Raw genomic sequence first — 21,589 nt, 5'->3', positions numbered from 1 at the left:
GAGGGGAAACCAATTTTCATTAAATGAAGCGGTGGATCCATTTTGTTTGCAGTGGCTGCCTAATGAGCACTGCAGGGAAACGCAGAGTGGAAAGACAGATTTGGGCAATTCACAGTTCTGTTTTTTTCTTTTCTGAAGGGAACAAGCTTTTTGCCGTTCCCCTTTGTCCCCCGCAGACCTTCAACTGCCTCTAGAAGCTGGGGGTAACAAGCTGTGATGTATAGTAGCAAGAGGAGAGTTATTTCCACTTTGTTTTCACTACCATTTCTAATCAGATCCATTTATTTTTCCCAGGCTGCAGTTGGCTATCAGGATGGCAAGCACCCTGTTTTGTACCAGTATGTTCCTGCTGCTGTTTGGGTTGACCTCGGCATACAGCCACAGCACCAGAACTCCAGACAGGGTCTCTGAAGCCGACATACAGAGGCTGCTCCATGGGGTGATGGAGCAGCTGGGCATCGCCCGGCCCCGTGTGGAGTACCCAGCACACCAGGCTATGAACTTGGTGGGCCCGCAGAACATTGAAGGTATCTGGCTTCTTCTGCTTATGGTGAATTTTTTGGTATGCTTTAAAAAGAATTATGGCTTTGCAGATGTATCTATGCAGAATATCCCAAGCTCAAAACCACAGGCTTCTGCACCGTGTTGTTGTCCAGCATTTGCTTTTGAATCAGCTATCTTCCACCTTTTCTAAAGCAATGATTAGGGCTGAAGAAGCAGTGGTTTTCTATGTACAAGCTTTGTAGAAAGAACTACGTTATCTTGGAAATTACTGATCTCTTATACCTCATAATAACACAATTTGCAGAATTCTTCCTTAATATTGAATATATCTATATCATGTGTATGTTTCACATTACACAAATGTAAGCTGTAGGCCCCAGATCTCATGGATTTTTTGAAATATTTGAGGACCACAGGAGACCAAACATTTGCAATGTCACGAAAGGTAAAGGGAGAAACCTTACAGAGGGGGATTGGACATTTCCCAGAGGTCTCTACAGCATCAGGGGAAGCACAAGCGATCCGGTGCTCTGGGGGGGGAAGGAGGAGGGAAGAGCACAGCTGCCCATTTCCGTGCTATGTAACAATAGCACTTGAAGACTGTGTTGCTGTGATGAATGCAACAGGCTCAGGTTCATTGTTTTGGACAGTTTTTCTGGTCTCACTTTCTGCATGTAAAGTTTCCTTGGAATCAGTCTTTTCTAACTATGCAAACCATCTGAAACATCTGGCTTAAATGTTAGGGTATTAGGGTAATACTGCAAAATGCATTGCTATTTGAATTGTAATGAACTGGCCCTTACTTTGGGATTATAGTAAAATGTTGAAGGTATGTAACTCAGAATATTGTTGTTAATATGCAAACATCCAAACAGCAGAAAATCTCAGCCCTTCTCTTTCTCAACACGAAGCCCCTTTCACATAATGTAGTTGCTTTGAAGTTTGTAGAAAGTCTGCATCGATTTCTTTTCTTTGCATTAAGATCTAATGACTGTCCTCACCAAAGAGATAGAATTGCCCTAATGAAGGCTGAGGAGACGATAAAACCCGAATGTGCATTTCTACACGATCGCTGCAGACCTAAATACACTTTCATCTCTTTCTGATTTTCTGCAGATTTAAATGAGAGAGAGAGCAGGATAAAGAGTAATATTTGGTCTGTGCTATTCCCTCCTTTATTAAGGCTAATGTGCAGAGAAACAGGCTGGTAGTTTTGGCAGTGTTGGGACAGTTTCTGGTAAAATTCTAGTAAATTTCCTTTCCATCTCTCTCTTTCTCTCCTTTCCCTTTTCCTGTTCCTTTCCACTTTGGAAGTGTAAGAAATAGCAAATCTCTGACTCTTGAGTTTTTTCTATATGTAGATACAAACGTGTGTGTGTGTGTGTATATATATATATTTATATGTATTTATATATATATATATATTTTTTTAAGTAGAGAAATTGGAACAGATATGTAAATCTAACCTTCATGTCAAACATTTTTCTTCATCAGTTCTTCTGCCATAAGTTTTTCAGATAGCACCCACTTGCCCTTTTGTTGTTTTTTTCTTGTGGTTTTAGTCTGCCTGTATGGAGAGTTACAGAGCCATCTGCTAAAACAACAGGAGCTGAAGAAAAAAAAACTTCAGAATGTTTCAGAAGTGTTAATTCCAGTTATAAAGTTAATATGATCTGTCATTATACATGATATTTTCTTACCTTGCCTTTTTGAAAGGTGCATATAATTCAGTAAATATTCACTGAGAATTTCTTTTTAATATAGTCTGCGCATTATTGAACAATTAATCCAACAAAACTAGAATTTTGTTCTCTCCAGTGATTTTAACTATTGCCTTAAGAAAGACTTTAGAGTTGACAGTATTCTATTTTATTCTTTTTGTATATTTGTTTTTGCATAGTGTCAGTGAAAACTGCAGCGTGGGTTGGACTTTTAGGTTCTACTTTGGAAACAAACTACCAGCATGGTAATGGTGAGATCCAAAATAGTCCAGTTTTGCAAGAAATGCACAATAGTCGTACAGGTGGTATATGTCTGAAAAGCTGCATTTATGACCCACCATCTGCCCACTGATCCACCAAAGCTATGAGACTGATGCTCACTTGTGCATCAGGTGCCGTGTGGCCATCACACAAAGACTAGAACTGAGCAGTGGCACACGAAGCTGCAGCTTGGGTTGAGACGTGGAAGCCATGAAGCCCGCGTCTGCAGTGCTGGTGTCTGCCAGCTGGTGTTGGCTGGCAGTGGCATTGTCTGATTGGTAGAGAAAGACCCTGTAAGTAATATTTCCAGAAGTACATGTAGCAATGGTAAATGATTTATGGTTGAGCTAAGGAAGAGATAGCTGCATGTGGTTTTAGATGGCATCCGTTCATGTTCTTAGGGGCACGCAGTTGGGCTTTCCCTAATGCAGTAGTGGGATCCTCACTGGTAATGTATGCAAGTACTCTTAAAGATCTACAAGATAATAGGAGGAAAACCAGGAGATAAAGAAACGAAGAAAGAGAAGGGCAGAAGTTCTGTAGATTCAACAAAAGATGTCAGTGGAAGTTTTCTCTTTAGTTTGAGTTGGAAAGGCGTGGACTGGAATATTTCATAGGATTTTCATAAAGAACATCATCAGTAGTAAAATGGTAATTCACTAACTGCTCTCATGAGATGCTGTCTTCAGTGGGAATTTTTGTGAAAGTAGTGGAAATGGTATGAAAGTGGTATTATCTGAGAGAAGTTCTGAGCTGCCCAGAGTGTTGACGTCCGTCCATTTTTCAGACTGCAGTTTGCAGTGACCAATGTGGACAGTTAAAAGATGGCTCATCGCATGCCGGTGTCATCACCATCAGCCCACAGATTGTTCTAGAGTGCATCTGTTTCTCATTTTGACCAGATCTTGCACCTCAGGAAAAAAAAAAAAAAAAAGGAAACAAAGTTTGCCACTCACAATTTAATAAATTTATTGTGTTATTGCAGAAAATTGTTCTGAACATGTTTTTCCTAACAAAATGTTTCTGTCAGAAATTGCACCACCAACTCTAGTGTACACCCACAGCTGTGTTGATAAGTGTACATGCCATCAGTTTCAGCAAAGCCAGGATTCCAAAAGATTTCCAAAAGTCCAACATTTCACCGATTACATGTGTACTCTTGCGAACGAGGTGCTGTCAAGAAAAAATAAGTTGTGTAGCTTTGGAATTTGGAAACAAATTTAAGCTGCCATAATATAGACAAGTTTATGCTAACTGCCTTATTATAATGAAATGTTTTCAAATTTCTGAGTGATTATCATCATAACCTTTTCCAGCTGAATAAGAGCTTAATTTTATCCATAAAAATGCTATTGCTGTTAGTTCATAAACAGGTTTCCTAATTATGCCCATTTTCCATTTCTGGTATCTACATTTTTTCCAATGTTAATCATGATATTCTGACTTGAAACACTGTTTTTTGGTGGTTTTAAGAAACTATATATGGTCTTTTTTTCCCCCTAAAAAAGTTTAGGGCTGACTTGGCAGTAGTCAACACAGTCACAAACTTGCTGAGCACCAAGGATAGCTAGGAGATGGATGAGTTTCAGAAAATGCATTCATCTTTGCTTTCCCTTTGCAGAATGACCAGATAGTTTACTTCCTGATGGACAAAACCAAACCAAACAACCAAAAAAATCAACCAACAAACAAAAAAACCCAGCAATGCACAACTTGTTAATTAAAAAGAGAATTTACTGTCTTTTCTTATACTGAAGCCTATAAATACATAGAATTATAGAATTGTTCGAGTTTGAAGGGACCCTTAAAGGTTCTCTAGTCCAACCTCACTGCGATGAACAGGGACACCCATAGTTAGGTCAGATTGCTCAGAGCCCCATCCAGCCTGACCTTGAATGTCTCCAGGCATGAGGCATTCACCACATTTCTGGGCAGCAACCCCACGCTAACTGCTGTCATTTCTATAGTAACACTCTCTCTCTCTTTGTTACTTTATCTGATTAGAAATAGCATGGCAGAGGCTGAGCAATGCTGCATAGAGAAGTGGAAAAAACACAAATCTAGAAAATCAAGCTGGTATTTAATGAGTAACTGTGTTTCTGTGGTTACTATTTTGTTTTTTTTTTGTTTATTTTTTTGTTTTTTTAACTAAAGTACTGCATGAGTAACGCCATACAACATTCAGATTTCCTATTGAGAATAGCGGGGCTGCATCTCTGTTAACATCGAAGAATAAAATAGATGCCTTCAGCATTTCAAAAACTGAAGCTTTTTTTCTGCCAGGCAGGGAGATTATGGAGCAAGAGACTGCGTTGTTTTCTTTTGCTTTTTTTGTGTGCTTATGAATGGTGCCATTTTGTCGGGGGGCAGAAGGGACGGAAAGGTGAACATATGTGCGACTGTGACAGGAATCTGACAGCAGCAAAGCATTAACATCTCACTTAAACACACGGGGGCACCAGGAGTCCAGCTCGGGCAGTTCGTAGCGCTTCAAAATGGTAAGAGAAGTCTTTTAGTGTGGTAAAAAGTCTTTCGTTGCCTCTCTGTTGATTTTTTCGTTGTTGGTTTTGGTTCAACTTTGTAGTTTTGGTTTTATTTCTTAGAAGCTTGAAGAGCGAAAGAGTCACGGTACTGTAAACTTCAATGAAAACATTGAAATAATGTCTCCTAAATCCTGATCTTTTGTAGGAATATGAAAATATGATGTGTCTTTGGGAACACAGTGTTCTTTACTCTTGCAGAGACTGCGTATAGCAACTGAGAAAAGGAAGGCTTTTGTTTAGTTATTTTTGAAGGGAAATATATGCTTGTTTCTGTTTCGTAAAAAAAGGAAAAAAAAAAAAAAGGAGTTAGTGTTTGCCTGATTGAGGTGATGAAACTCTAAGAACCATTACCTTAATATTTTTACTAAGAACTGACAGTACAGACTCTGTTCAAATGGCACTTTGCACAAAATATGCTTTCTGAAAAATCATGCAGTATACTCACAGATGTTAATAACTTCTATTCAGTTTACATTTTCCTAATGAGAAAATTAAAAGGGACATTGCTTGCTTGCCTTGCTATCCGCCCTGCAATGCACCTACAAGACTGCCACTCACTTCCCAGGAGGACACTGCAATATTCTCACCTGAGAGATCCCCAAACTTTTGCTGGTGAAGGCACTTTGTGAAGCTAACGCAGGAATGGCTGACCACCACCTACTTGCTTTTTGGCTGCTGTGTGCTGTGCTTGTACCGCAATGCATTTGTGTTTCCTTGGGTGATGAGGTGCAATATGCACAGGCAGTGACGTGTGAGCACCCTATCAATGCACATGGCCACATTATGGCTGCATTCTCCTTGCTCTGTTTGCACCCCCCATGCCAGCAGCCTGTGTAGCAGTGCCAGCGCTGGGCTGGCTCAGTGCCACTGCACTAGAGCAGACCTCCCACAAGCCAGTAGGCTGCCTTGGGGCTATTTTGCGGTGTCAGTTTGGTGCAAAGGGACCACACAATAGCTCGGGATTTGGATTGTTGTATCTGTTCTATAGAGAAAGTCCTGCTGCAGCTCAACATAAAGTTACATTCACAGTGGGTCGTCTTCTGCTGAAGCGCACAAGAGCTTCATCAAACAGTGCGCTATGGGTCTGACATTGAACAAACAAAATTGATCCTCAGCATCTCTCCATGAGTCCCTGCCCTCAGGGATTTGTAGTTGTTCTGTTTTCTTTTCATATTACTGAAAATATCCAGTAAATATTACTTCGAAATTTAATATGGGCATTTTGGATTTGTAATGTAAAGTGAAATTGGTAAGGCTTTTCTATATACTAATTTGTACAGGCTTTACTGAAAATGCTTATTATTTTCTTTACATTTTACTCCCAGAATTATGATGTCAAATATAGCCAGAAATATGATATCGGGCTGTGGTGCACGCCCCAGGAGAAGCAGTATGGAATGCTAATTCTGTATTTAAAAGTTAGGAGCCAAATGATAGCAGTGCTTTAGAGTGTGTTTTCTTCATCTGAGCAAGTGATGCAACAGAGTTCTACAAAGAAATTGCTGATAAGCGAGATAAGAAATCTGAGAAGGTGAAAAATGATAGCTCCTGGTTATCTGATGCTTTGCATTACACTGTTTTCTTGTGTTGGCAGATGATATGTAGAAATTTAACACAAGATTATAAAATCTTATGTATCAATGAAAAATGCCCAGAAGTGTTTAAAAATCTGTCAGTGAAGATTAGTTAAATTATGATGAGTTCTTGTATACTAATATTTTTCCCTGTTTGTTCTTTCTCATGAATAAAACAAGTCTTTGGGTGCATTTATTAGGATTTATACCTTTTTGTAATTGTTCTCACATCATGTGCATTTCCCCTGCTTCCATATGGATTTTAAATTAACTTGCAGTAAGAAAATATTCCTTTATTTATTTAGTTCTATGAAAAGATATTATAAACTTCTGGACAAAGAGGAGATTCTTGCTTTCCTTGGTTGTGGTGCAGTGTGCAGCAGATAAGATCTCTGGCATGCTCCAGGGGTTTCCAAAACTATTCTCCTTGCGCTTCCCATTGTGCATGCTTTCAGCAGTGCCCTCATAGCTGCTTAGGGAATGAACGAGGGGCAGAATGTTCCTGGCCACTGGGCAAGTGTCTGAAAGAAGCCAATTCCTCCCACAGGGATGCACAAGTGCGGCAGGTTGCTGGCCCAAGTCCCTATCACAGTGCTGAAGAGCAACATTTGGCCTGCTCCTAGCTCTGATTACTCCAGTGGGTGCCAATGCCTGGGTGGGTTGGCAGTGAGGGATTTTTTGGACATCTCACAGAGCCAACATCAGTGCCAGTAAATAAAGTGCCTCTGGTCTTTATTTGGCACAACTGCATTCATAGGAAAGAAATAGCATCCTGTACCTCATGAGATAAATTAGGCCATCTGCTTCCTCTCTGTTTCATAAAGTCGTGTGCCCCTCACAAGGTTTTTGGCAAGATCACTCTATGCCAGGTGCAGGTGTGTGCTGCTTCCTGGACATGGCCCTGCTGATGATGCACAGAAGCTGGAAGCCAGTGTGGACTGCCTGCTGCTGCAGGTTGCACTTCATATAAATAGGAGCTTATCTACATGGTGAAGTGAGAAAGCTTTCTGCTCAGGGTGCGGGGCAAATTAATATCACCATTACAGGACTGCTCAATTGAAGGAGATGTAAGATTTCTTTTGTGCTCTGTCAACAAGTGAGCAGCTGGATATTTGTATTGTCTTTGCAATTTGAGTAATGACTAATAATGGCATATAAGCTACTGTCATAAATTCTTTGTGAGAGAGGCATGGGCGTTGCTTTGTTCCAACTATTTCACAATAAAAGCATTTCATATATTAATTATTTGTACTGTTTGTAATTAAAATATGGGATAAAAGTGAATCATTCATTGGAAATAAGATCAGTAATTGTGTGATGTGTGTGTTTAAAGCTTTAGAAAAGACATTGAAAGAAATGTGTTCCTTTGCAGAGAAAAGAAAAAACAATCTTTATAATTATTTTTGTACCATGAGGGAGAGGAGAAGCTGACTGAAATTCAGGATACTTGTGCGAGTACAGCTGTAGTTTTCTTGGGTTTTGCTCTTGAATGAGTAGGGAAGTTGGCTAGGCTTGCGGTTTCCCATTCTTGATTCTCCTGTGAGAGCTCTTCTACCTGTTCTTTAATTTAGCAACTTCTCTGGAATAGAGAAAATGTGGTCATTTACAATTTCTTCTTTGCCTCTATTTTCTGACCTTAATAAGTCTCAGCAACAAAGTGTGGGACTCTCTTGGATGAAGCTAGCTGAAGATGCAGGAGAAAATAGCACTAGGGGCTTTAAAGATTTTGGTGATGTTGGAAAGGGTAAGGAAAATGAAAATGTGTTGCTTGCTTTTTTTTCGCTTTTGGGATTTTTTTACCAGATTAAATGGTGAGGAGTCTTGCAGTTAAGAAAAGGATGTTAGAGGCTGGTGTACAATTTTAAGATGCAAGAGCATCAGAAAGCACACTGGCACATTTACCTTTGATTAGGGATGAGACATCCCTTTTGAATGACACAGTGACACAAGGAAAGTAGGCAGAGCAGAGTGGTTCATATCAAAAGTGCGGGATGGAATGGAGAGCTAACAGAAGGAAAATTAACTATCTCTGGATCAGAGAGGGCTCACTGGAAAAGGTTCTGAAGATTTTACCAGTGATAAGAACTAATAGTCTAGATTAGCAAAACATTTTGCACACTAGCAAAGGCGATAATGTATCTCTATTTAACACTTTTAAAAATATCACTGATTAACTCACAGCTGAGAAATAACAAAGCTGGGATGCTCTCTGCTGGAGTTCTTGGGCAGGTCAGTTTGCTTCACACGCCTAGTGAAATGCAAGATGGCTGCAAATAGCTGTCAGGAGTCTCCCCATGTGAAGAATTCCTCTCCAGCAACGCATTTCATTGTCTATCATTTTCTGTACTCACCATTGTGGAGGAAAAATGGCAAAAAGTTGGACATGTCGGACGGGTTTTGTATACTTCATCTCCTGATAGCCCACAAGAGCCTCGCACAAGGGGAGAAGGTATGGCCGTCCTGCCTTGCAGCTTACAGTTCTTGGAGCTTGTGCAGATCAAGATGGTAAGAGGAGCACTTCTCACTCAGGGGAATGTTTCCTCATGTATCTGGGGAGGGCTTGGCTACTTCAGGAATCTGCTCCTAAATGGATGTTTAAGAGCAAAAAGTGAAATCTAGGACAGTGTGCATTATTCTGCTAATAAAAAGTCTTAATTTGGTACCTGGCATATGTTTACTCACAACTGACACTCAAAATCAGTTCTATTTTATTTTCCTACACTGATTAGCCAAACCACCTCTTTTTTGCATTTATAAATGGGGTAAGTTTGTCTATACAATGATGCAGGAAACTGTTCTATTCAGATTGAAAAGGAAGCATGCCCCATTATTTCTCTTGAAATGTTCTATAATTGTTTCAAATTTTTTGAAAACCCATTCTCTGGCTTTGTTAAAATGGCTCTTTCGGAGAGCTGGGCTGGCTGTTTGTATTCAGTGTGAAGGATTGCTTCTGAGAACAGATTTGATCAGTTGTTTTTTGTTTCCACTAGTAGCAGCAACCAGAATTTCAGCTTTTCCATCAGATCTGTTTCATCAGGGAAAGTATTTAATACTGGCATGAGGCTGCTTACTCCTTTCCCCTTTATTTCTTTCTCCTTCCCCTCTTTTTTTTTTTTTTTTTTTCTTTTTTCCTTCCAAGAGTGCAGCGGTTGTGTTGTCCTCCCATACACATGAATAGTATTGCTGCTACAGAGATATGAGCTGAAAATGAAACCACTTGAGATTTTCAGTCATTCCAAGTATCTCCAATGGCGATGACATTGGCAGTTGGTGAGATAATCAAAGAGGTCTCCAGAATTGCACAAATGCAGGGATGCACCGATCCATGTTTTCTTCTTCACTCTGCAACAGTTCACAGCCGTTATCAGATGGTGGCTGTGTGTATGCATATCTTTTAAATGAAATTCAAAGCTGAGTTATGACAATACAGACCTCAGTCTAAAAGACCTAAACTTCCAGATTATCCTGTAGGGAGCTAAAATAACCACATGCTTTCAGAGACATCCCAAGCACAAAAGGGAGTCCGTTGCTTTTTTTGCTTTTTTTTCTTTTTCTTTTCTTTCTTTTTTTTTTTTTTTTTTTCTTCTTCTTCTTTTTTGCTAATACGGTATGCACAAAAACCAGTTCATATGAGAAGTAAGCAGTGATGGGAAAAACATAGGTCTCTCCAGTCTGCTCTTTCTCATTACGGGAGTGTTCTCTGCATGATTCCTCTGGGTTTCTCTATTCTGGTTACAAACAGTTCATCAGTGGTGTCTCTCATGCTGCACTTGGACAGGGAGTTACAAAAAGTTCCTCAATATTTAGTCTTCTTGTCTTTTTCCTTCAGTCTCTACCTCGAGGTTTGGTCCCAGTTCAAGAGAGCCATCTCATGCTATTTTTTACATGGCAGTGTATATGTTTGTATTACAATGTTTTGACTTGTTAGCTGCCGCGTGTTTAATTCTGATATGTTTCTTCAGATCGGTAACATCACAATACCCAAATTAATGCAGCTTGTGCATTACCGTACATTATACTCCCATTTGGTATATTCATAGCATTTCATTTTTATTATTGCAGTCTTGACTTAGTGTGCTATTTATCACAGTTAATGAGGAATGAACTTCACTAACGCTATTAAATCATTCAAGTGTGCTAAATTATGGCACCAGAGCAGGTGCTATTGTCTCCAGTTCTTTCGGAAAGAAAGGAAAAACCCTTAAATGATCCTGAACATTTATACCTAAAGGAAACAATCCTTTATATTAATATAAAAAGATTGTTTTGCACTCAGTCAAAGGGATTCTTGGCAGTCAGTTTAAACTTGCATGTATATATAGCACACTGGAGCCTGCTAAGTACCTCTGTTTTCTTTATGGATGGAGCTTTGGTGCCAAGAGGTCTGCACCACATGCAAGGGTAGATATGCTTGCATCTGATGGATTGTCCTGTAGTGAATCACATTGTATATAGGATGTTCAAACACGTATTGATTATGTGGTTCTCTCGTTTACAGCAGAATCATAATCTGATGCTTTTAAGTACAGATATGCAATCAATCTTCATGTGAAGGAGCTCAGTACAAAAGAAAAAATTTATGCTATACACTACATGTTTGAGTGACATTAGATTACATGTATGTTATACGATTTTTAATGCATAACCATAGCATGACTGTGAATCTATACAGTTCTTACAAGCATCATCTTTGTGTTGATTATAAACTGTAAATGTATGATAAAGTCATAACAATTTTCTGGCTTTAGTGTCAGGTCTTGTGGTCGGCTATAAGGGAGAACTTCATATAACACAGTTGCAAACAGTTTTAACAGGACTACATCTATGTTTGTGTAAAACTTACTTTCAGCATCGCATTGCAAAATAAGAAACTTGTATTTAAAGGGAAAAAATAGGCAAATAAAATTGAAAGACATATGCTTATACACTAACTAGTACTATAATGCCAACTTCCAATTGGTCATTTGCAATCTCCAAATAACTTGACAGAACTAGTACTTCTCAGTGTAGAAATGGATGTGAAATTTCTTAAGACTGCCTAAAGTTAGCAGTTTCTGAAAGGCAGAGTTTTAGCTTACAACGCTTAGCTGCATACAGGATGCCGTTTATGCAGGTAGCATTTATTGTGACTCAGAGCAGGAATGCTTGAGTTCTTCTGGAGGAGATGCATTTTGAGAAGCTTTGTTCCTACCTTTTGGATCTATGAAAGTTATATAAATTGAAAATAAGGTTTTATAGTGATCAGACAGTGATCATGCTACTTACCCTATTTTATCTGCGCTTACTTTTTAATTCACGTTTTCCCATTGTACGAATTCCTTTTCTTCTCATTCACTGTTGCTGGAGTCTATCAGGGGGCTGTGTGTTGCTACTTTTACGTATCTGGAGTTGTACAATGTGTTGCTCTGCCATTACACAGCTGCCTCAGTGCTCAATAGCCACATTAGCTGTTGCAGCGTGTGTGGCATCTGTTTTATGGCAGAGCAAAAGCTCATACTTGAAACTAAGTTTTCATTTGTCTAAAATTCAAAAGAATGCTCTACAATAGCATTTAGAAAACTCCTCAAGCAGCTGGGCTTCGCTTAGATACTTAGATACATTTGACCAGTAATGTGTGCACACAGAACAACAACCTTGAGCACATGAGTGATTGTAGAAAAGAATAAAGAGAGATTGGCCTGAGCTTGCTTCCCAGTCCTCTCGTGGAAGTCACAGTGGAGGAGTGCAGGCTGAGGTGCATGGGAAGGAGGAGAGCCACTCTGCCTTCTCTGTTCCCACTAGCTGTGAGACACTGGTTGCATTGTGTTTGCCCAGGAGCAGGCAGCATCTCTCCTTGCCCTGCCCTGCGGGGTTATGGTGACCTGCTGCACTGCCACAGCATGGCACATTGCTGCAGTGACCCTGTCATGGTGCCCGAGTCCCATAGGGCAAATATAAATGCATAACTCATCTGTTAAGAAAAAGTGCCAAAGGCACCAAAATGACTACAACGTAGGTGTGTGTACACAGGAATTCCATTAACAGTTTGGGCACTTTACCTCTTTTCACCAGGAAACTCAAATTTGTAATCAATAGGTGCTTCAATGTTAAAATATTTCTTTATGAGTGTATGCAACAAAATTTGGCACAGTATCCTAGATCCCCTCCCATGACTGAATTTACTAAGGTATCTCTAGGCTGTATGCATGGGACCATTTCTTTTTACAGTGTCATTAACTTGGTACAATGCTGTCTTACTGTATCTTCTTCATTTACTACTTGCGGCACTGAACCATAACATCATCAGTGAGTGAGGATGATTGTGAAGTAAACATTTTAATTTCTGTTATTGTCTCATATTCCTTTTTCTTTGCATTTACTTACCTACAACTTGCATAGTTTAAAAATTGAGAAAATGAGGTTTATAATAAGTGGCTGACTTTGTTTCCTAGATTCAATTATCATTACCGAAGTCATCTGATTTAAATCATGGCCAATGTTTCAAAAACAGAGTCTTGAAACTTAAACTAGGATCTGTCTCCATTTAATTTTTTTTTTTTTTTTTACTTGGTCTTATGCCTTTCATCTTGTAAAACAACTGTGTACAAATCTTTGCTAGGCGGAGCACATGAGGGTCTCCAGCACCTGGGTCCTTATGGCAATATCCCAAACATCGTGGCTGAACTGACAGGAGATAATATACCAAAGGATTTCAGTGAAGATCAAGGCTATCCTGACCCTCCAAACCCCTGTCCTATTGGGAAAACAGGTAATTCTGCCATGACCTTCACACTTCTGTACGGGCTGTGCTGCTGGGCTTTCTAGTGATATACTAAGCAGCACAACGCTTATCACCAGTGGGTTTTTCCTTTCATTCTGTATGCCAGGAACAGACCTGTAGAGCAATCAGGTGTTCAAGATGAGATTTCTTTTAATATGTGCACTTCCTGTACTGATATATGACTGCTAGAAAAGATGTGGAGAAAGAAAGCAACCTGACCTTGGAGAAAAGATGGCTAGATTTATAACAACATCTTGTTCCTGAGAGAGTTCATTTTTAGGCTGGATCCTGAAAAAGTTATCGTTCTGTACAGATGAGGTTTACCCTTATTTTAGAGGCTTTCATTTTGCCAAGAGGAATGAAAATGTCTGCCCTGATCTCCAACCAGACCATGAGTCAATATTTAAGATACCTTGGCTCCCATCCACATGGCTTTATAGCTCACTGAGGGTGCATCTGCGCCAAGAATTGGAGCACTGTGTGGCCATACCCCAACTCATTACCAGTCAGCGAGCAGTGCAGAGTAGCTGGGGAAGGTGATCATGGTGCAGCACCTGGGACACCCATGGGTCCCTGCCACACCTCAAGGCTGGATGCATCCACAGTGGATAGTGCTCAAGGACCTGGAAACAGCACTCTGTGTGCATGATATAGACATACCCTAAGGAAACTGATCTTTTTCCTGTTATTTGAGCCAAGGAATGATTTCCAGTACTGAAAGTAGTAGTAAAACGCCCATTGGCTGGAATTGGGAATGGGAATGAGCACTTCTTTTTTTGTCTCTCATTTTTTATTTGTGAGCTAAGAGATCTTTTCAAAATCTTTTCTGTTTAGTCTTCATTTGCGTTCCTTGGATAATGCAGAACAGTTGGCTGTAGTTTTATTAAAACTGTTCTAACTAGCTTAGAATTGATTTAAAAAAAAAAAAAAAAAAAGTCATGGGAAGTTTTGCAAACAGTGTTTTTACATTTCATTCAAAAATACTAAAAAATGGAATAGTTTTCCCCACTTACTTCTATTACAGCCCATTTGGTAATATGACTATGTCTTTTCTGAAAGAACATATCATCTTCCATTTGTTCAATGTAGCTGTTGTCTGACAGGTTGCAAATGATGGTTTTTAGGTTTCCTCACACACAGTGACATGCATCTTAGATAAAGAAGAACATTTTTTGCTTGCCCATCCAACTTGTATTAGTGACCAGGAAAAAAATAATAATAATAATAAAAGCATGGTTTCCAGAGAAATTACTTGAAAATCCCTTCAATTTTTCTTTCTTAAGCGAAATAAAGGTTGTTATTCAGAGCGGTACAGTCAGACCTGAGCACAGGAGGAATTCCTCGAGAAGTGCGGTCTGTGCAGATAAACTCTGCCATAGGTATGCTGTGGGTGAAGATAGCATCTGCTAGGATTAGAGTAAAATGTTTTTCGGAGCCTTAAATGGAAATTCAAGTGGTGACTGTTAAAACTGTATTATGCATACAAATTACCGGAGGCCTTCCTCAATCAGGTCTGTGGATTTGCTTAATGGAAAACAATTTTTCCAGTCACTGTCTACACATGCACATTCCACAGCAGGAATACATAAGCCTCAAGCACTTGAGCTTGAAGACTTTTTGATTAGCAGTCACAGAGGGCAGACACATGTCCAGCTTCTCTTTGGGTAGAAGACACAAAGGCACAGACACCACACTGTGAGGAGATAATCCATGTTTCTGTTGTCACTTTCTTGTGTGTTGGGTTGGTTAACCCTTCTGAGACTGACACAGTTTTTAAGAAACTATTAAACTGCAGTGGTTTCAGGGTTAGTTAACCTTCGTGGTTACTTTTGCCCTGTTTCTTACTAGTGATGTGTTGTTTTTTTTTTTTTTTTTTTTTTTTTTTTCTTCCTAACAAGAAAAGAGAGAAAGGAGAATCCACTGGATTTAGAATAAACCTTAGAGGATTACATTAATTCATTTTTAAGTCTAGTCTTGTCTGTTTCCTGTATCCAAAGGAAAAACAGTCCCTCTGCAAGTTTTTTACTAGATGATCACACAGGGACAGAAGAGATGGTCCCCTCTGGAATGTCTGTGCCTGCAGATGCAGCAGTTTGGATGCCCCACAAAATGCTCTAAGTGCTGGGATCTGGTTGGCCATGGCTGGGAGCTGCTGGGGCTGCAGCACTTGATGCTGGCAGTGGGAATGGAGCCCCACAAGCAGTCTCTGCACAGAGGGCTGGTCTGGTCCTGAAAAGTTGCTTAAATAGTAAATAGTCCATAAGAAGAGTTCTTAAGAGGATATTATTCTTGATGTGATACTGTCTGCAAAATCATTCATTGTGATAAAGGAGGTTTCTGCACTCACTACGTTTGCTACTGATCTGCAGAAATGGCCAGGGCATACAACTTCTGCTACATCATGTTTTTAAAGGTAACTTAAGACATGTAAACAATTCTCAGCCATTTTCAACAAAGTAGCAAGCCAGAAATGTAGCTCTACCAAGAGCTACTTAGTGCAGGAAGCTGCCTTTTCTTACTCATTTCACCATGAAATTCTAAAATATTGCCTAAACAATTTCTACCACCTCCTGTGGGCATTAAAAAATGAAAATAGGATTCCATCCAAATCAGCAGAACATGCAGTTCTATGTAAAATTAATCTCAATCACTGATTTAAAAGAGAAACGAAAAGGAGAGAGAACTTGGAAAATAAGATTGTTTAGTTTTAGAGTTTCATTAAGTTGTATTCTTTAAAAAAGGTTTACGTACATCCTGACAAACTCTTTTCAAAAGAAACAGAGAAACAAACAACATAAATAGGTACTTTCCAGTTGTCCAGTTGCTTAGATTTTATTTTTTTTTTTAAACTGCAAAACCACGTTTAAGAAGTTTGCTGCTAAAAGTGGCACAGTATTTCAAAACCACTAAACACAACACTGTGCTTTCTAATGTGCTTTTGCAGTGGATGATGGGTGCCTAGAGAACACCCCGGACACCGCGGAGTTCAGCAGGGAGTACCAGCTGCACCAGCACCTTTTCGATCCAGAGCACAACTATCCCAGCACCGGCAAGTGGGTGAGTACTTGTCTCTTGGTGGGTCTGCCACATGTGGCCCTGGGCTTTGCTGCATGGGATGTCAGGATTCACAGGGAACATAATGGGCTCATTGATGGTAGATCTGTCACCATGAAGGGAGCTTCTCAGAAAGATGAACTGGCCTTTAAAAATACAGAAATAGAGGCTAGGAAGAAGGATTGATGAAAAGCCCATGGAAGGAGAAAATAGAAATCATTCTCTCATTATGTCCCAAAGCATGACAACTATGTATGTGCGTGGCAAATGCAGCAAACCACATTTCGAACTGCATTGCGCTGTAACCAAACTCAGTGCAGATTTTTAGCACGAGGTTTCAAAACATAGCAGGGCCCCTGTGAGAGCCTGATATACACTGGGCTGGAGCAGCCCTGGTATAGCAGTGGGTGCCCAGGTCTGCTTCATACCCCAACACCGCTCCCAGCTGCGACTTCCCCTTCCGCTGCTGTTGGATTATGTGGAGCATCAGTGGCCTTTCCCAGAGCTATGTTACTGGATTTCATTGAAAACCTATTTTATGCATTATGTGCTACACTGAGGGCAAAACTCTTGCTCTACACATACAATACTTTAATAACTCCAGCTAGACTATTTCTGCAGGCTAGAGGCTCCAAAGAGAGCTCTGCCACTTAATCTTAGATTACATCAGTTGAATGTCCAATCCCAAATCCATCTTCAGGCGCCAGGAAAACAATAACAATGATCACAATTTATGCTTCTAGAGCAAATAACAAAATCTCATTATGCATTATTACAGCACTTTTCTTAAGATTGCCCTAAGCCAGTGCTTTCTAAGCATGTATCGATAAATATACAAGTTTGGCAGCCTCTTCTTCTGCTGTAATTGTGAGACAGTGATTCATCATTCACAATCGAACCAGTGTAAGATTTATAGCCTTAATTACTTATGCGAGTGCTAAATTTCTGGAGAGAATCATGCCAAAAATCCAAATTTTGGAAACCCTCATTGCGTTCTAAGTAATTACTATCAAAGGTTTTCATTTTAAAAACACCAGATGGTGAACTTTATTATTTATGCCAGATAATGCTGTTAGTTTTCTTACTATTCAAAAGTAATTTACTTTCATAATGCCATTTTGAAGACTATAAAAACACTTCTGCAGATCTTTGGCCTGCAGCATGATTTCAGAATCAGTGTACGTACTGCATTGTCATCAGCAACCTATATGCTTAACAAATGATAGGTAATCACTAGTTTGATCACAAGAACATTGGCCTTTTTTTTCATTTCTCCATCCATCACTGTTAATTTAGGGAAAAAACTACTCACACATGGATTTAAAAAAGAGCGTTAGGTCCCAAGCAGTAATCATATCTAGCTGTAGTGGAGCCAAGCCCAGATCTTTTTGATTAGAGATGAAACAGCTGGTAATGTACATGAGTAAATGTTCTGATGAAATCCAGGAGTATTGCCCCAGCTGCCTCCTCCTTGGATATCACTGCATGTTAGAAAGATTAGGAAATACAGTGATAGTGATTTTATGGCTGTTTTGGTTATTCTTCCCTCTCTGGAATAATAATTGCAGAAAAGCACTATAAAAATCAGCTATTATAAAGGTTTCATTTGGTCACCAACTCTGGTGTTTGCAAAGCTGGCGGACCAGTGCAATAGTAATGTATTTCACAATGGTAAATAAGTTTAGAAGTTGTCTTGTGTAGCAAAGTGTGATTTCATTCAGATGCCAACCATCTTAAAAAATAAAATAAAAAAAAATTAAAAAAAAAAAATAAAAATAATAAAAAAAAAAAATAAAAAAATAAAAAAAAATAAAAAAAAAATAAAAAAAAAAGTGTAAAAATTTGCTAACACATATGAAGTTATGAATACATAAATCATGATAAATGTACGCTGAGTAGGGAGAGGAAAGATACAGGAAGAATCCTTCTGTCTGGTGGAACTTTCCTTGTACCAATGTGTTCACCTCTGGGAGTCTGGGAACAGGCTCTGTTGACAGGGGAAGACACACAGCTTACACTCTTCCCTCCTTTCCCCTCACATAGAGAAGACCCTTCTTTATCCTTCATGTGCAGACATAGTGGAAACAGTAAGATGGGTCTCGACTCCAGTGTGCAACAACGATTTCTGAGATTTCAGGCTAAAGAACTTTTTTTCCCATCAGTTCAGACATTTTTGTGCAGGAGGCAGGTATTGTCCATTAGGGTCTGCCTTTTTTGTATTTTGCAGCTTGACTCTTTGAATGGTCTGAAAATGTGTTCTTGGCACCCAGAAAGGTTTTCATGAAGATACTTGTATTGTAAATACACTTGTTGTAAATAACTTATGTACAAATGAGGTTTAGAATGATTGAACCCCCAAGTGCCAACCAGTACCACATGTAGGGGTTAAAAAGAGGAAGGAAGTTCAGCTGTATTTTCTGACACCAGTATCAGTACAAATAGGAAATTAAAAGCAACGGTATTTTTCAACAACACTTCTTTCTACTGAAGCAGTGGATGAAATTTCAGTCTCAGGGTAGAAATAATGCCATTTGTGCTTATCAGCTGCAGAGGAGGGAACTGGGCCAACACAAAGAGAGGCAAATAGGAAGCAGGGATAAAAACACGCAACAAATTGAACTCCTTGTTAAAAGAAGCTGCCATCTCTGGCTTCCTAATTTTACTGAAATCCTGAAAGTAGTCACTCGCAGATTTCATTTTATTCCAGCTTCAGTTGTAATGAGCAATGTTAAGTGCATCTTGCTTTGCTAACTGACATTTTAAAATATCTGGCTGGCAGTGGTGATTATTTAGGGGACTGCAGTGAGCCAGTGCCTCCCCCTTCAATTTCAGACAGTAGATACACATTGTTGAATTCAATGGAGTATGATTGGCGATATAAGTTGTCATGCTTGATATTCCTGATGGGCTGCACACTGGCTGATATGGGAACAAAAAACTGCTCCTGAAAGCATGCATCCTTGTAAAAGCAACTTCTCTTTTCACTTTTTGCTTAATAATTGTGCAAGCCCAGATTTCAGAGTTGCTGATTGTTACTGACCTAAGCAAGTTTCCCTGACATTAGAAGGATCAAAGAGTTGATCCTTCTGGCACTGATTGCAAGCATTTTAACTCCTGAGTTCTCTTCCTTAAATGCCCACTTCCAAGTACCTGGTAGATGAACAAGAAGCTCCAGGAGTGAGAACAAAGCATTGGTTCCTTGTGCCATGGCTGTTCCTGCAGCTCTGAAGCCCTAAAACAGGACAAGAGATCTCCTCCACACTCCTGAAGCCACATTTCCTTGCTGGCCATGCAGCTTGTTTCCAGCCGAGCCTTGTCTCCAGCTCCAGGAGATCTGTGCCTTCACTCCCTCTGGGCCCCAGGTGAAAGATGTAAATGGGGAGCCCTTCACAGTCAAATTGAAGCTGTTATGCAGTGGGATGTGTTTCTAGAATTGTGACATGCCATCCATTCACACTCGTTGACTGTGCTCCATAAGCCCATTCTCTTTGCACTACACGTAATGCTGAAAAGTAGGAGAAACTATCTTAGCACATTCCCAGGCAGGTAAGGCCAATACCATCATCTTGAGCAGGAACACTTCAATTATAAGGAATTTTCTGGAGTGACAGGAACATTAAATTAGTTAATTTATTTCAGCAGCAATATTTTTCCTCTCATTAAAAGTATAAATTCAAATAGTTTATGAAGAGGGGATTCAGTGGTGCTTGGGTTCCTACAGAAAATAATTCACATGTCTGTGTTGGGTTTTTTTGTTTGTTTTTTGTTTGTTTTTTGTTTTTTGTTGTTGTTGTTGCTGTTTTTTTAAATGTTAAATTTATGTTTTCCCTAAGTAAGTTTGGACACATGACTAGCCAAGAATGTCTCCCTTGGCCAACTTAATCTCTGTTCCTTTTTGGCACAGTTCGGATAAAATAACTTAGGTTGGGCAAGAGATAGGCCTCGCGAATTTTGGGCTTAATGAACACAAGAAGTACAAAACAGACAATTTTGGCAGATTTCATTGTAACACTTGAAAATGTTTGTTTTTTCTCATATCAAGCTTGTGCAGAGGGTAGAAGTGTTTGGTGAATTTGTCTCGTGCTAGAATTACACTTTCTATTTATATAATCAACATTAGGTCAGTTGTTTATAACAGAATTAATGGTCTTGTTTATACAGTGTTCAGCTTTTATACATGTAACTCTTCTCTCCTTCCATTTTCAGGTTAGGGTATTGTTTTGTTTTTCTGCATGATACACAATTGAAGCAAAATGTGTTGAGCATGTGTGTGTTATTCTGGACTTTATTAGAATTCACTACTTGTATGAAATATAACAATATGTGGATGCGCTCTTATAAACCATGGTCAGAGGGGTTTTGTGCGTGTTTTTTTTTCTCATCATCATAACTTTCCTTTCTGCCAAGATGTTTTTGGCAGTTTTTAAAAGGTTTGCCATTAAAAATGTTATGGACCAAATGGTTTTTTTAAACTTTATTGAGGGCACTACTTAAACAAAGGAAGAGTTGGCGCAGAACTCATTTCAGCAGAACTTTGTTCTGGAAAGTGTTGATATCTGGAAAAGAATAAGCAAAGACAACAAAACAGTAGGAATGACACTGAAAGCAATTTTAAAAATGAATTAGAAAATCCCTTGTAAAAGGGAAGTATTTTTGCTTCTGTGCTTGTCACCTCAAGTGTACAGGAAAATGTACCAGAGACAGCATTCCCTCTCCCTATCCCCCTCCTCTTATTTATCTTTTTTATTCTTTTTTATTCTTTTTTAAAAAATATGTATGTATTTATACTGCATAATACATGATGTGGAACTTCCAATCTATGTCATTATTTGAGCACATACTTATGATCCTTATTTGCTAAGCACAAACAAAGATACAGTGCAGCACAGTAGCAAACTGCAGCTTTGCAATTGTTGATGAGCTTGACTGCTCCTGAAGAACTGCAAGTGTTTATTTCAGTTTTCCTGCTAACATTTTGGATATGTTTATCTTTCCCGTAAAACTACGCACCCATCTAAACTTGCTTCTGAAAAGTTCACATGCTAGTATTTAATAGCAAGAGCAGTATCTTAGAAGAATGAAATGAATTTGATGGCTATATTTTTCTTCTCTTCCAGAGCAAGAACTTACTCTTTGAGAAGATTAACGGTGGTCCAAAAAGAAGAAAGAGGG

The 21,589-nt window shown here is 39.3% G+C and overlaps 1 protein-coding gene across 3 annotated transcripts in view; it reads left to right on the top strand.

Moving 5' to 3' along the window:
- Window positions 1-21,589, top strand: part of LOC125694725 (neuroendocrine protein 7B2) — a 39,936-nt gene that overhangs the window by 13,921 nt on the left and 4,426 nt on the right. For all 3 annotated transcript variants that reach the window (XM_048948326.1, XM_048948325.1, XM_048948324.1), the window contains 4 exons: window positions 295-527; window positions 13,202-13,351; window positions 16,308-16,420; window positions 21,535-21,588. In XM_048948326.1, coding sequence (XP_048804283.1) covers window positions 295-527; window positions 13,202-13,351; window positions 16,308-16,420; window positions 21,535-21,588 — 550 coding nt within the window. The remainder of the gene's footprint in view (window positions 1-294; window positions 528-13,201; window positions 13,352-16,307; window positions 16,421-21,534; window position 21,589) is intronic.

This window comes from Lagopus muta, chromosome 6 (assembly GCF_023343835.1).
Source record: "Lagopus muta isolate bLagMut1 chromosome 6, bLagMut1 primary, whole genome shotgun sequence".
NCBI lineage: Eukaryota > Metazoa > Chordata > Aves > Galliformes > Phasianidae > Lagopus > Lagopus muta.
The sequence above is the reverse complement of the archived record's forward strand: the minus strand, read 5'-3'. Positions and strand labels throughout refer to the sequence as shown.